We start from the raw sequence: 13,255 nt of genomic DNA on the forward strand, positions 1-13,255 counted from the left end.
CGCGCCCACAACATCGATTCACCTTTGCCTGCACACAAAGACTGCGCAGGTGGAAAGAAAACACGTGCGCGACCGCAGCAGCCTTTGACGCTCAGGTACACCAAAATAAAAGTGTCGACCAGCAGCGGGGCGGTAGGCAGCTCGTAAGCGCTTTGATTGGCAAGGACACCCGCCTCCTTTCCTGTCTTCTCCCGTAGCCAGGATCGATTAGCAGCTCCCCCAAACAACCAGAAGCGTTGCCGCTCTCCCCTTCACGCCCTCTCTTGCCCTCTCGCTCTGCACAAAGACGTAGAGGATGAAGTCGTCCGACATCTTTCATGCGTGCAGGTACACACCCATCTTGCTCAAGAGTCGCACCCATGATAGCGGGGTCAACCAGTACGGCCTGAAACCCACCAACTCATACGACTACCTGAATCCGACAAACTTGGTGAACTTTGGGCGCGGCACCGCTTTCGACAACCTCGGCGTGCGCCGCTCCGAGCGAGGCCAAATTGACTCGTCCCCCTCGCTCGGTGGTTCGCCTGTGTTCACGCAGGCAAAGTTACTAGGGTTGAGCGGCGACGACCAGCTCCGCCTCTGCGAGTCGGAGACTACGCAGTTGCGGATGTGCATGGTGAAGGGCGGCAGCACCTGCGAGCGCGAGAGTCTTCTGCTGGACTCGTGCCTCTCCAAGGTCGGCCATTTGCGCCGTGCTATTAGCCAAGCCGGCTCCGAGTTCAACGACTGGTTTATTCAGAATGTGTCTGACAACCACACGAAGCCGTTCCAGCACCGTCCGCACGACTGGCGGCACTACTACGCACAGGAGAAGCTTGTGCGTGAGAAGCAGCAGAACGGGCACGCGTACGGGCGGCGGCCGAAGGAGTTCTCTTTCGGTGCTCGCTATGTTAAGACGGAGGGCTACGGCAAGCGACCGCGTCTGCCATATAACAAGTGAGCTGCACGATGCCGGAGACGTGTGGGCGGTGGACTCTCTTACAGTGTGCGTGTGCGTGTGTAAGTGCCTCACAAGGGGGAGGGGGAGGAGAGGGAGAGAGGGAAGCTGCGTAGGCGCCGTCACTAGCGCATGTCTGTCTTGTCTGTCGAGTTCTGCAAGGTGCGTTGTGCTTCATCTTTTTCAAAAGTGTTTTGTGTTGTTTGCTTCTCTCTGGCTTGCGTGCTCCCCGCGACCCCCATCTCTTCATCTCCCTCATTCGGAGGCGCACGTGCTGACAAGCATTGGTGTGCCCGTTCGTTCATCACATGGCCAAGTCGCACTCAGGGCTACCGACACCGGCACCAACACGGGTACACATATCCACTTTGGGCGTGCAATCAGAGGTGTGCACTTTCATCGAGGCACGCATGTGTGATGGTGGTGGCAGTGGTGACTCCTTAGTGCACACCACCCATCCCTTCCCACCGCGCTTCCGGCCCCTTTGCGCTCCTCTGCGCTGTTTCTCACAACCCCCACCATTGTCTGCCCAGGGCAAAAGTTTCTCACTCTTTGCCGCCAGTTGCGCTTGTCCAACCATGCTGCTGGACCGATCGGTGGGAGGGCGTCAGGGAGGGAAACGAGCAGTAGACAAGAGTACCGTCAATGAAGGAGCAGATGGGCGTGCAAGCGTACGTGTGCACCCCTATACATCCATTAGCCCTCTCTGCTCTCCGATCTTGTTCATTTCTGCCACCTCTCTTCTGTAAAGGCAAAAGGGGCACTCCTCCACGCAGCCAGATGCTGAGGCATCTCCTCTCTCTCTCTCTATCGCTCTCTATTTTTTTTCCCCTTTCCCTCTCGCTGCATTGACTGACTTCACTCTGCACATTACACACACTACCCAAGCGTATTCGGTGCTGATCCAGAACCCTCGCTTACGTCAACCTCAACTTGCTCGCCTCTCTTTCCTCCCCTCTTCTCTGTCCCCTTCTTTAGTAATCAGAAGCTCACACACCAGCAGAAGTGAGCGAAGGACCTACGCACATCCCCTCTCTATCGATTCACATACTTCACTGCCTCTCTTCCACATGGCCATTTCGCTCGTTGCAAGCGGCAATACGGTGAAGGAGGACAGCGAGCTCTTTTTCGCCGTTACACGTGACTTCTCTGTGCCAGGGGCCAGCAGCCAGTATCAGACACCGCGCGCGTTCAACCAGCTCCTACGCAGTCGCCTGCGGCAGCGCAACCGGTTCAACCACGACCACCACGACACGTGCATGTACATTGCACGATCAAAGAATGCCAACGTGGTGGCGTACACCGCGAACCTTGTCGATGCCGCCACGAAGGAGAGGGTTGTGTCTGGCATTGGGCGGCAGTGCGTGCTGTGCCGTGATGACCCTTTGCACGCGTACTTTGTAAACCTCGAGCCATCCTACGTGGAGAATCGCCGCCGCAAGGGCATCGAGTATGACTGCGACGATCTCAACATACTTGAGCGGACGATGGCGTACGGGTGCTTAGCGACGCCGGTGAACACGGAGGGTGCCCTGGGGTACTGGAGCAAACACACCCCTGAGGCGTTTGCAGCTCTCCAGGAGGAGTGGAAGGCAGGTGGTACCGTTGACGCACCTGAAGAAGAGCAGAAGACGGCGGGTGGCGTGTCTCAACGTGCGAAGGAGGCCTCAGCAGATGACGCGAGTGTGGCTCCGCAGCCGGCCAGCGCGCTCACAGTCGAGTCGCTCGACGCGGCACTCAAAGCGTGGTGGACTCCGCTCCACCCGTACATCTCTCACTTTGTGGCTCTTCCCACGTGGCCCGGCCTTGTCATGTGCCTGCCGCCAGTGGCGAAGTCGAGCACCAGCCGGCGCAGCAGCGTTGCTGCAGGGGAGTTGGCCAAGTCGGCCGCGGCGACAGAGCGGCCACCGACGCCACCGGACCGAGCGTGTACCGTTGACACGACGGAGGCGAAGCCACCAATCGCAGACACGACCAACGTCACGTACGGCAACCACACGGAGCCGGCCGAGGCGACGGCGACCTCCGGCGTTTTGTCGGATGAGGACACTGTCGTTGCCATTATTACCCGCATTAGCGGCGAGCTCAGCCTACTCGAGAAGGTGTACGTAAAGAGCACTGAACCGAAGCGGTTTTACAATCTGCCAAAGGTCGAGTACATCGAGGTGTTTGGTGTGTCCTTGGCAACTGGCCTGCAAACCTATGAGAAGAAGACTAGCTAGAGAGAGAGAGTGAATCGAGGAAAAGAAAAGGATCGGTCTCGGTTAGAGGGGGTGGGCTCCTCTCTTTACCTTCTCTCTCTGTGCTTCTGTGTGTGTCTGCATACCTGAACACAGGATGAGTTGTTGTTGCCACTCATTCCCCCCTCTCTCTTTCGATGTGATCGCTTGCACTTTCTCATCTTGCCTGCTGGCGCGTACTTTTTTTTCCTCCCCGCTATGACACGCCTGCCAGCTGTCAGCATTGTGCCCTCTTCCCTCTGCTTGTCTCTCCCTCTCCCTCTGTTGCATATCTTCGTGTGATCATCTTGTTTTCCTTTGCCCCCTTCTCTCTTCCACGTACGGTCTGCTCATGATGGAGGGCTTGACAGTGCATATGCGGTGGCGGGGGCGTCAGGGGGACGCCTGTTTCTCTTTCTCTGTCTTAAGAGGTGCTGTTCCTCCCCCCACACGCAGTGAGACACTTGCCAAGGAGCCACCAGCGGTGCCAGCCGGCCGCTTTGCTCACCGTCTTGGGTGGAAGTAACCCTTTTGAGGTTCTCTTTTTTTTTTTTTGCGAGGGGGTTTCCATCTCATCTTGGCTCTTCGGAGTTGTGGCGTGTCGGTGTGTCTGTGCGGGCTCATCGTGCCCCCTCGGCGAGCTCACAGCTGCATTGATGCCAAACATCACCCACGAGCACCCTCACCCGCTCCCACCTAAATCGTGTTTCTTGTCTGCTGAGCTTATATACCCTTCACACTACCCTCTAGACGCTTTCACGGCAACGAGTAGAGCTGCGAAACGTGCGCTCACGCACACACACACACACACCAAATATCAACGGTGGTCCTCCTCTCTCATACTCCATCTTTCTCTCTTTGCTGAGGTAGACAATGTGCATGCGTGCCGGCAGCCCCTTTGAACTGCGGTTTGGCGCTGCCAGAGCCGTAAGATGTGTAGACCCTGACAGCAAAGCACAGGCCCTCCCCTCTCCATCTCTCAGGCTTTGAATGGAGGTGATTCCTGTCCTCCCTCCTTTTGTCTTTTCCTCGTTGTTTGCTTTCCGCTTCTCTCTTTCTCCTCCTCCTCCTCTGCCCACACCGTCTGTTGATCGATCTTCCTACCCTTCCCCCGCACCGCACCCATGCGCAGTCACACAGGCGCACCACAGCACCAGCAGCGCATTCAGTTTTCTTCTGCTTGCGTGTGTGCCTCTCTCTTCCAGCGGGCATCCACGTACTGCCCTCTCTTTTCGTTTGCTCCTTCCGTCTCTCTCCCCTCTTTCCTCGCTCGAGTGTATTGCGTCGCTGCTCGCCTCCGCTTCTCTTTGGCGTCAGCGCAACACGCACCGGCGTAGAGAAAAGCGGGTAGGAGAAGCGCACAGGGGAAGAGGAGAGAGAGAGCAGCCGTCCGCGGGAGGAGCAAGAGAAAGGGGGATTCACTAAAGCAAAAGTGGGAGGCGGCATCCTCTCGTACAACATAACTAGGCGCCCCACCCACACCCAGTCCAACTCTTTCCTCTTCGCCTCCCTTCTTCTTCCCCCCTCCCCCTTCTGTCTCCCAGACACACGCACACATACCATGTCCTCTTGTCCAGCTCTGCTCTTCCACAGCTGTGTGTGGGAGCCGTACAGCCTGTCCATTAAAGGGCAGTTGATCACCTCGGCTATTGAGACCCAGAACAACGCCAACGCTGACGCGGACACTGGAGTGCTGTTGAGCCCCCGCGCGTATGTGCAGCAGCTGAACTCCACCATCCGGCGCCACCTCGCCCCGCGTAGTCGCTTCAAGTGTGACCATCACGATACCTGCATGTACATTGAACGCTCAAAGAATGAGAATATCGTTGCCTATCAGGCGAACTTGATTGACTCGAAGACGGGTGAGCCCGTTAAGAGCGGTGCGCACCAGTCCTGCTGTAGCTTCAACACCGCTGACCCGTTGCACGCGTACTGGATCAAGATCAACTCTGAGCACGTGGCTCGTCGCCGCGCTCGTGGCGAGCTGGAAGATACTTGTGAACTTAACACAATCGAGCGGAAGCTCGCGTACGGGTGCACGGCTTCCGTGGTCAGCAAGGAGAAGTTTCTCAGTGAGGTGCTGCTTGACAAAGCGCTCCGCGCTGCCGCGTCGAGGGAGAAGATTGAGGCGATCGAACACTTGTGTGAGGAGGTGCAGCCGTGCCTGTGCAAGTTTGTGGCTCTCTCTTCGTGGTCGGTGTGGATGCTGCGGCTGCCCCCGCTGGTGGAGGGCGCGGACGCGACGGCGAACGTGGCACCCAACACAGATAAGGAGGCCTCTCCGCTGCCGCGCGGTGGGGATGAGGGGCAAGCACTGCCGATGAGAGACACCGTGGTGGTGATGGTGGCGGTGATTGCCGGGCAGCTCAGTGTGCTCCAGAAGGTGTACGTGGAGAGCATCGAGCCAAAGCACTTCTATCAGCTACCGAAGGTGGCGTACATCGAGGTGCACGGTACGTCGCTTACAACGGGTGAACCCACCTACGAGAAGCTCACCAACTGAGCCGTGTCGCAGCCATCAGCCTGTGCAAGGAGGGAAAGAGGGGAAGAGGCACGGCGACGGATGTATGTATATATGTGCGTATCAGAATGAAGGAAATGAAGAGTTCATAGACTTGATTGTTTTTCACCCTCCCCCTTCCTCTCTCTGTCTATCCCTCTCTCCCTCTCTCTGCGACTCTCTTCCTTTCCTCCATCTTTCCCCCTCTCTTCGATTTTCTCGCCTTTGATTCTTGAGCCGACGTGTGTCACCCAACAGCAGCAGCAAGGCAGTAGGGAGGGCGCTGTGCTTGTGTGTTGGCCTATGCACCTGAGATTGCGAGAGAGGAGTGCATTTTCTCACAAGCATTTGTCAGTGCTTCATCCACGCACCTCTCTCCTTTCGACAAGAGCATCACACTATACATGTCCATCAATTACACCCAGAGAGAGAGAGGGGAGGCGCGCCCTGCCGCCACGTCTCTTTCGCACGTATTTCTCTTTCTTTCCTCCTTTTACTCTCTCTCTCTCTCTTTGTTTCCCTGCCAGCGTCTTTTGCTTTCGCTTTTAGTGTTTTTCCCTCCCCTGTGGTCTTGCTGTGATCGACTTCTTTTCGTCTGCTCTCTCCTCGGATTGGTGTGGGTACGTGTGCCTGGTTGCTGTTTATTCATCATACACCTCTCCTCATCTCTTTCTCTGTTGTTGTTGTTTCTGCTTTGGGTAAAGGAGGCCTGTTGTCAAACACCAATCTTCATCCACATGAGGGAGACACTGATATCCCCCCCTCTCTCTTTGATTGCTTCTCGTTACCGCGCTGCCGCTCCTTTCTCCTTCCTTCTCTTTCTTCACTCGTTTCTGCGCACGTTTCGTCGGATGTTCAGCCTTGCTTGCCGCGTCATGGGGGGGGGGAGGGGGGAGAGACTTCTCTGTCTCCCTCCCTCTCTCTCTCTCTCTTTCTCCCGCTTTATTGCTCGCTCGCCCACTATATGGGTGCTGTCGTGTGCTCGATGGGGCGAGGGTTGCCTTATACAGCATACATCGACATGTCCACGCGCGCATCTGATTCAGACATGCATTATACTCGATGTGGATGAAGAAGAGGTGACATGATGTATTGCGATGATGGTGGCCGCACTCCTTCATGTATTGACTACCTGAGTGCTTGCCTGTGTCTCTGGGTGACTGCGCCACCTGCTCCAGCGTATCGCACGCCTCCCCCCCTCTCCTCACTCCTCTTGATGGGGGGAGGGAGGAGAGGGGGGGGGGACTTTTTGGTGACGCACTTGTTCCTCTTTTGCCTCACTTGAGAGCTCACACTAGCCAAGCAGAAGGGAGCTGTGGATAATTACGTCTGAAATTTTGCTTTTCTTCTCTTCCTACTCTACCATCTACCTCTCCATTCTCCCTCCCTCTTCTCCCTTCTCATGCGCTTGCGCACTCCCTCGCTTTTCGGCTTCATCTCTCCAATGGTGCACTGGATGGCGATGCCGCCTTCACAGAGCTGTTCCCCCCCCCCCATCACCACGTGTGCGGACTCTATTCATGTAGGGATGGGTGGGCCTCCGTGCGCGTGCGTGCGCTGATGTGCGAGTGTGCTGCGTCTTCTCTTCTCTCGGTGGTCCTTTCTGCTCGAAGCTCGTTTAACGGGGAAAAAAAGGGATCAACACGAAGATAGGCGGCGACATGCGATGACACGACATGGGCGATGCCTATTTTTGGCCCCTCGGCTCACGGAAAAATATGCGCTGCCTCTTTCTCTTTCAGCGCCTCCTATACACAGGCCTATTTGCCATGAGGAGGCGGAGACCGTGCTGATGTGGTGGGTATACGTCATGCTCCGTATGAGGGGGTAGATGTGAACGCACCCACCCACCTCTCTACACCCCCCCCCCACGCCACCACACACATACGCCTCCCACTCTTTACGAGGCGGCCTTGGTGCTACTCCTCACTTTTTTTCACTTCCCATTCTTCTTACCCACACGATCATGGCTGAGTCTGTGTCCTGCCTCTCTCTCTCTCTCTTGTTGTGCCCCTTGTCTACCCCTTCATTCATCTCCCTCTCGCTATGCCCTCTTCGCTATCAGCGCATCGGTGAGCTCTGAAAGCGAAGAGGGCATAGCGAGAGGGAGATGAATGAAAACAAAAACAAGAAAGAGACCCAGAGAGGAAAAGCGCGCGTCATCTGCCAACGCACACCATTGCCCTCATCGACTACATCCAGTTGTGCTGTGTTCTCCGTCCTTGCCTCCCCTTCTCATATCTCAGAGTCTCATACCCACACGCCCCCACACACACGTGGCTCAGCGAAACTCTTTTTTCTCTCTCTCTCTGTTTGCGCTGTCTTACGTGACGCTTCACTCTTCAACCGACACCTACGCAACGTGCCCATTCAGACGTGAGTGGCAGTGCGATCAAAAATAAACAGCCGCCGCCACAACATTTTGTCGGTTCCCCCGTCCCTCACCTTCGCTCACCACGCACACACAGAGGAGCAACATCGGCAGAGGCGCCAGCAGCGAAGAAGGAACATACGTTTAGTGAGACTGAGCGAAGAGGGCAACAGGGAAAAGCTAACCATCACCATGCCACCAAAAAATGCCTCGAAGAATAAGCAGCAGCCCAAGCAGCAGGGTGGCAACAGGAAGGGCAAGGGCAGTAACGATGACACCGAGGATTTTGACGCGATGCTAGCGGCCGCCGTGAGCGCGACCATGGCGAACACAGCCAAGAACCACAGCAATAACAACCAAGCTAAGCGCAACAGCGGCGGGAATGGCGCCACACCGGCCAATAGGTGCCTCGCCGCGGACGAGCCAGTCGTGCCAAGCTCGGCTGATCACCCGGAGAACCCCTACCCGAAGACGGAGTCTACGTATCCGCGTCAGACGTGGCCAGAACCGACGGTGCCGGTATCGAAGCAGTTTCCTGCTTACCGGTTCCCGACTGGGGAGATTGTTGACCACCCCGGTGAGATGAACAACTTCCGACGCAGCAGCGAGGAGAAGCGGGCATTGGCCCGCGCCAATGAGCAGCAGCTGCAGGAGATGCGTGAGGCTGCCGAGGTGCACCGCCAGGTCCGCACCTGGGCACAGAGCTGGATCAAGCCAGATCTATCGCTGATGCTCATGACCGATCGCATCGAGAAGAAGTTAAATGAGTTGATTGGCAAGGATGGCATCGTGCGTGGGCAGGCCTTCCCGACGGGATGCTCGCTGAACCACGTGGCCGCGCACTACACGCCTAACACCGGTGACGAAAAGGTCGTTGTAACCTACAATGATGTGATGAAGGTAGATTTTGGCACTCACATCAACGGTCGCATCATCGACTGCGCCTGGACAGTTGCCTTCAACCCGATGTTCGACCCGCTGCTGCAGGCCGTGAAAGAGGCGACGTACGAGGGTATCAAGCAGGCGGGCATCGACGTTCGTCTTGGCGACATCGGTGCCGCCATCGAGGAGGTGATGGAGTCGCACGAGGTGGAGATCAACGGCAAGGTATACCAGGTGAAGAGCATCCGTAACTTGTCCGGTCACAACATTGCTCCCTACATCATCCATAGCGGCAAGAGTGTACCCATCGTGAAGGGTGGCGAGCAGACGAAGATGGAGGAGGGAGAGGTGTTCGCCATCGAAACCTTCGGCTCCACTGGACGCGGCTTCGTGAATGAGGATCTGGAGTGCTCCCACTACATGATGCAACCCGGCGCAGAGGTGATGCAGCTGCGCTCGGAGAAGGCGCAGCAGCTTCTGAAGCACATCCACAAGTCGTACAGCACGCTGGCGTTCTGCCGCAAGTGGCTCGATCGCGACGGCTTCGATCGTCACCTCATGAACCTGAACCGCCTGGTCGATGAGGGCGCCGTGAGGAAGTACCCGCCACTGGTGGATGTCAAGGGCAGCTACACGGCCCAATTTGAGCACACCATTTACCTTGGCCCAACTGCGAAGGAGATTCTATCCAAGGGGAACGACTACTAGGCGTGAGTGTAGTGGCAAAGGGAGAGGGCAAGGGAGGGGACTCACAGAGGGAGAGTGGAGGATGCAGTAGACGTGCATATGCGAAAGGATACCAGCGCCGGTCCTTGAGGTGAGAAGGCTACGTGTAGGCTCCTGGGTCTGCAGGCTGCTGAGCGCTTCCTCTCTTGCTTATTCGCCTCTTTCCTTCTCTTGCTCTCTCGCAGCCCCTCCTCGTTACCTTTCTAGTGCTGTGCGCACTCTCCCTCTGTTTTGCTGCTTCTTGTCGCTCTCACATGACGTTGATGATGGCGATGGAGAATCCATGATGCTTTTTTTCTCATTTCACAAGCCGCTCCCCCCTGATGGCGGGGCAGGACCCCCCTCCCCTCCCTGTGCTTGGTATCCCAGGGCCTAGTATACCCCCGCGCTCTCTGTGTGAGGAGGGCCCAGCAGCCCCACGTTACCCCTGCCAATGCCAGACCACCTCTGGCGGTGACAGGCTCTGAGCGGCACTGCGGGCGTTGGTGCCATCCGTGTGGTGCGCAGGGTGTCTGCATGACTCGGGTGTGCTGTACCCGGCTCTCGCTGCCTGCTGGTGCGGGGGGCCTGGGCCGCGCTGGGGGGCGTGGCGGGTGGCGGCCGGCGCGACGGGGGCTGCTGTGGGGCTGTCTGCGATGTGTGTGTGTGTGGGTTTGGGGCGGGGGCTGTGCTCAGATGGCTGAGTCGATGTCCTGCTGCTACGCGCGTGTCTGCGGCGGCGTTGCACGACGCGGTGGGCCTGTGGCAGGCCGTGGGCGGGGTGAGGATCCACTCGTGTGTTGTGTGGCGGAGAGCGGATACGTGGGAAGGCAGTTTAGCGTGCTCAGTTGTGCTCGGTTGGTGCGAGGAAGAAAGACGGATTCGTTTGGAAGTGGAGCGGGGTATTAGCGCGCCGCGTTGGGGGGGGGGAGGGAGGCGAGACCTTGCGCTGATGAGGCCACTTCATTCGAAGGCTACACACGGCGTGTTATCCCCTCTCCCTCCTCCTACTCTCGGCCACTTCTCTTCTTCGCTATTTGGCTGCCCCCTCTCTCCTTCACGACCACCCCACAACAGATGGGACGTTCCACACCACCTTCCACGCCTCTCACTCCCGCTGTTTCCCCCCCCTTTCCAGCCCACGCACCCGTGTTGCACCATAGGCGCACGCGTGCCAGTGGGGAGGGCTGCTCGCTCATTTTTCCTTTCTTCGTCTGATGTGGGTATGGAGGAAATAATAAAATGTGCAGCACGAACCGACGGCAGCACCTGCAACGACGAAAAGGGGAGCCTTCGGTCTGTAGCCTTCTGCCAATCCTCCCCCTTCTGTGAGAGGACGGGGCCTCCTTGTAGGTGAGACTGAGTGCGCCGTACGCGGTGCGCTGGGGCCACCCCCCGTTGCACCGGCAAGCCCAATCGGCATCGAATGCACTGTGGGGGGCCTTTTTTTTCTTTGCTTCTCCTCACACCTTCCCTCTCTCGCAACGGACTTTAGGTCAGCACCGGTGATTCCTCTTGCGTGTATGTTTCACAAGGTAGTCTTTCCCTCCCTCGCTCTCTCTACTCTATCCTCTCGCATTTTAGCGTCGCTGCCCCGGCATCATTCACTGTCACAGCGTCCTCGTGTATTTCTCTCTTCCTCTCTCTAGCTCCCTCATCGTGGTGTACTACGAAAGGGGAGCGATACGAGAGGGAGGGATTGGAGCGGACGACTTTTAGGCAGCGGTTGGCTGAGCGTCTGTGTGTGCTTCAGGTAGAGGAGATGAGTGCGCCATGGGAGTTCCTGAACGAGAGGGACTGGCTGGAGGCGCATCAAGTGCTTCTCGCTGACATATTTGTACAGCATTAGCAGCTGAACTGAGGCTTCATCAAGAGGCAAGAGTGGTTGTGGGGATGGTGGTGGGGGTGAGTCGATGCTGACCCGCCACTCTTCTTCCCTTCAACACGGCCTGTGAGAAGGGCGCGAGAGGGTGAGGGGGGAGGTTGGATGGAGAAGCACGCAACACCTGCATCGATGGAGGCCGCGATGTCCTCCATACCGCCTCTCTCTTTCTCAGACGCTTTATCTCTGCTGCTTTCAGCTCCAGAACAAGTACGAGACACAAAACACACACCTACATACGCACATGGGTGTGTAACTCACGACGAGAAGACCACACACCCGCCAGTCTTCGAGAGTCAAGTGAGCTGCTATTACTGCTGCTGACACTGTTGATGCTGATGCCGCATCAACAACTTCTCTTCCCGTTTCTCCCTCTCTATGCGTCTCTACGATGTGGTGAAAGGAAAAAAAAAACGTGGAAGGTGTCCGCATATTCATACGCTCGACGCACCAGTCGCACGCACTCACACATACCTGTCCTGTGTGTTGCTGTCGCACCTCATCCCTCAAGAGTGTGCGACTCGCAGAGATCTTCTCGAGCCTGGGCATCATTCTCTCTTTATGATTTCTCCGTGCGGCAGCACCGAAACACGTCGGCGCACTGCTGCTAGGGCAGTACAGAGGAAAGCTTGCCAAATAATGATCCGTCTCTCGCTTCGCCATCTCGCCGCTTCCACTGGTGGCTTCTCGTCTGCCGCGTTTATCGGCGACGACGGCGGTACTTACAACAGACTTAAGAATGAGCAGGAGCGACTGATGCACGATCATCAACAAGAGCGCGCGGAGGTGCAAGAGCAACAGTACCATCACAGAAGAGGTGGCGCCCAGGACGCCGAGACTTCAGCTTCTGCTTCGATGTCATCCTCGTCCTCCTGGGAAGAGACGTGCTCTCCAACTGGCTTTCATGGCACAAAGGGCAGCAGCAGCAGCGGTACCACCTCCCATGGTACCGCTGCCGAAGAACCCCTTGAGCGACCGACGATTGACACCTACCGCGCCATGACGGACAGTGAGCTCATCGAGACACTGCGGACCCGCGACGCGCAGATTCATCACCTGCGTGCCATCTACGAGACCTTTCACTACGAAGCAGACAGACATCTCCGCAAGATGATCTTCGACTACCACGATAAGACGATGCAGCTGTCGCAAGTGCACGGGCGCATGCAGCAGGCCTCGCTGGAGATCAACCGCGCGGCCCTTTCGAAGATGCGTGATCAGCAGGATATGATGACACGTGACAAGCGCATCATCTTCACGATCTGCACGCTGTGGACGCTGATCTTCTGGGTGTGGGTACGTCGCCACTACGTGAAGCGGCGTGAGCTGGAGCGGGAGCCGCTTGAGGGGCGGGAGTGGGCTCAGATGAGCCCCTCCATCACCGGCGCCGGAAGTTACAACGACAACTTTTTTGGCAGCAACAAGCGCAATGCGCGTTTTAGGGAGACGGCGTGGGAGCGGGAGCTGCGGGAGCGTCGTGAAGCGCAAGACCTCCGAGAGCAGCAGCGCACCCTTCTTCAGAATCAAACGGAGCTGCAGAAGGCCGTGGCAGCGCAGCGGGCGCAGCAGCAGGAGGATCGGAGGAGTGACTCTTGATGAATGCAGGAGGGGGAGAGAAATGCATGTCTATAATAAGTGAAGGGGCGAATGATAGCGGTCTCTTACGATTTCCCTACGCACTTCTTCTCTGTGCCCTTCCTCCACTGACTGTATTGCAGTTCTTCTCGCACTTCGATCTCTACCCCCCCCCCCCCCCCCC

The 13,255-nt window shown here is 57.2% G+C and overlaps 5 protein-coding genes across 5 annotated transcripts, besides 1 other annotated feature; all 5 read left to right on the forward strand.

Annotated features, from left to right (window-relative positions):
- Positions 1–295: 295 nt before the first annotated feature.
- LPMP_210910 (hypothetical protein) lies at positions 296–940 on the forward strand (the record flags this gene model as incomplete). Its single annotated transcript, XM_010700576.1, has 1 exon — positions 296–940. The coding sequence occupies one exon, from the start codon at positions 296–298 to the stop codon at positions 938–940; it is 645 nt and encodes a 214-aa protein (XP_010698878.1).
- A 1,067-nt stretch (positions 941–2,007) lies between these two features.
- Positions 2,008–3,159, forward strand: LPMP_210920 (hypothetical protein; the record flags this gene model as incomplete). The annotated part of the gene is made up of 1 exon (XM_010700577.1): positions 2,008–3,159. The coding sequence occupies one exon, from the start codon at positions 2,008–2,010 to the stop codon at positions 3,157–3,159; it is 1,152 nt and encodes a 383-aa protein (XP_010698879.1).
- Positions 3,160–4,717: 1,558 nt separating this feature from the next.
- Positions 4,718–5,659, forward strand: LPMP_210930 (hypothetical protein; the record flags this gene model as incomplete). The annotated part of the gene is made up of 1 exon (XM_010700578.1): positions 4,718–5,659. One exon carries the CDS (start codon positions 4,718–4,720, stop codon positions 5,657–5,659), a length of 942 nt encoding a protein of 313 aa, XP_010698880.1.
- A 2,560-nt stretch (positions 5,660–8,219) lies between these two features.
- On the forward strand, positions 8,220–9,617 carry LPMP_210940 (methionine aminopeptidase 2, putative; the record flags this gene model as incomplete). Its single annotated transcript, XM_010700579.1, has 1 exon — positions 8,220–9,617. The coding sequence occupies one exon, from the start codon at positions 8,220–8,222 to the stop codon at positions 9,615–9,617; it is 1,398 nt and encodes a 465-aa protein (XP_010698881.1).
- Positions 9,618–9,951: 334 nt separating this feature from the next.
- Positions 9,952–10,387: a repeat region.
- Positions 10,388–11,874: 1,487 nt separating this feature from the next.
- LPMP_210950 (hypothetical protein) lies at positions 11,875–13,092 on the forward strand (the record flags this gene model as incomplete). Its single annotated transcript, XM_010700580.1, has 1 exon — positions 11,875–13,092. One exon carries the CDS (start codon positions 11,875–11,877, stop codon positions 13,090–13,092), a length of 1,218 nt encoding a protein of 405 aa, XP_010698882.1.
- Between the last annotated feature and the right edge of the window lie 163 nt (positions 13,093–13,255).

This window comes from Leishmania panamensis (assembly GCF_000755165.1).
Source record: "Leishmania panamensis strain MHOM/PA/94/PSC-1 chromosome 21 sequence".
Classification (NCBI taxonomy): domain Eukaryota; phylum Euglenozoa; class Kinetoplastea; order Trypanosomatida; family Trypanosomatidae; genus Leishmania; species Leishmania panamensis.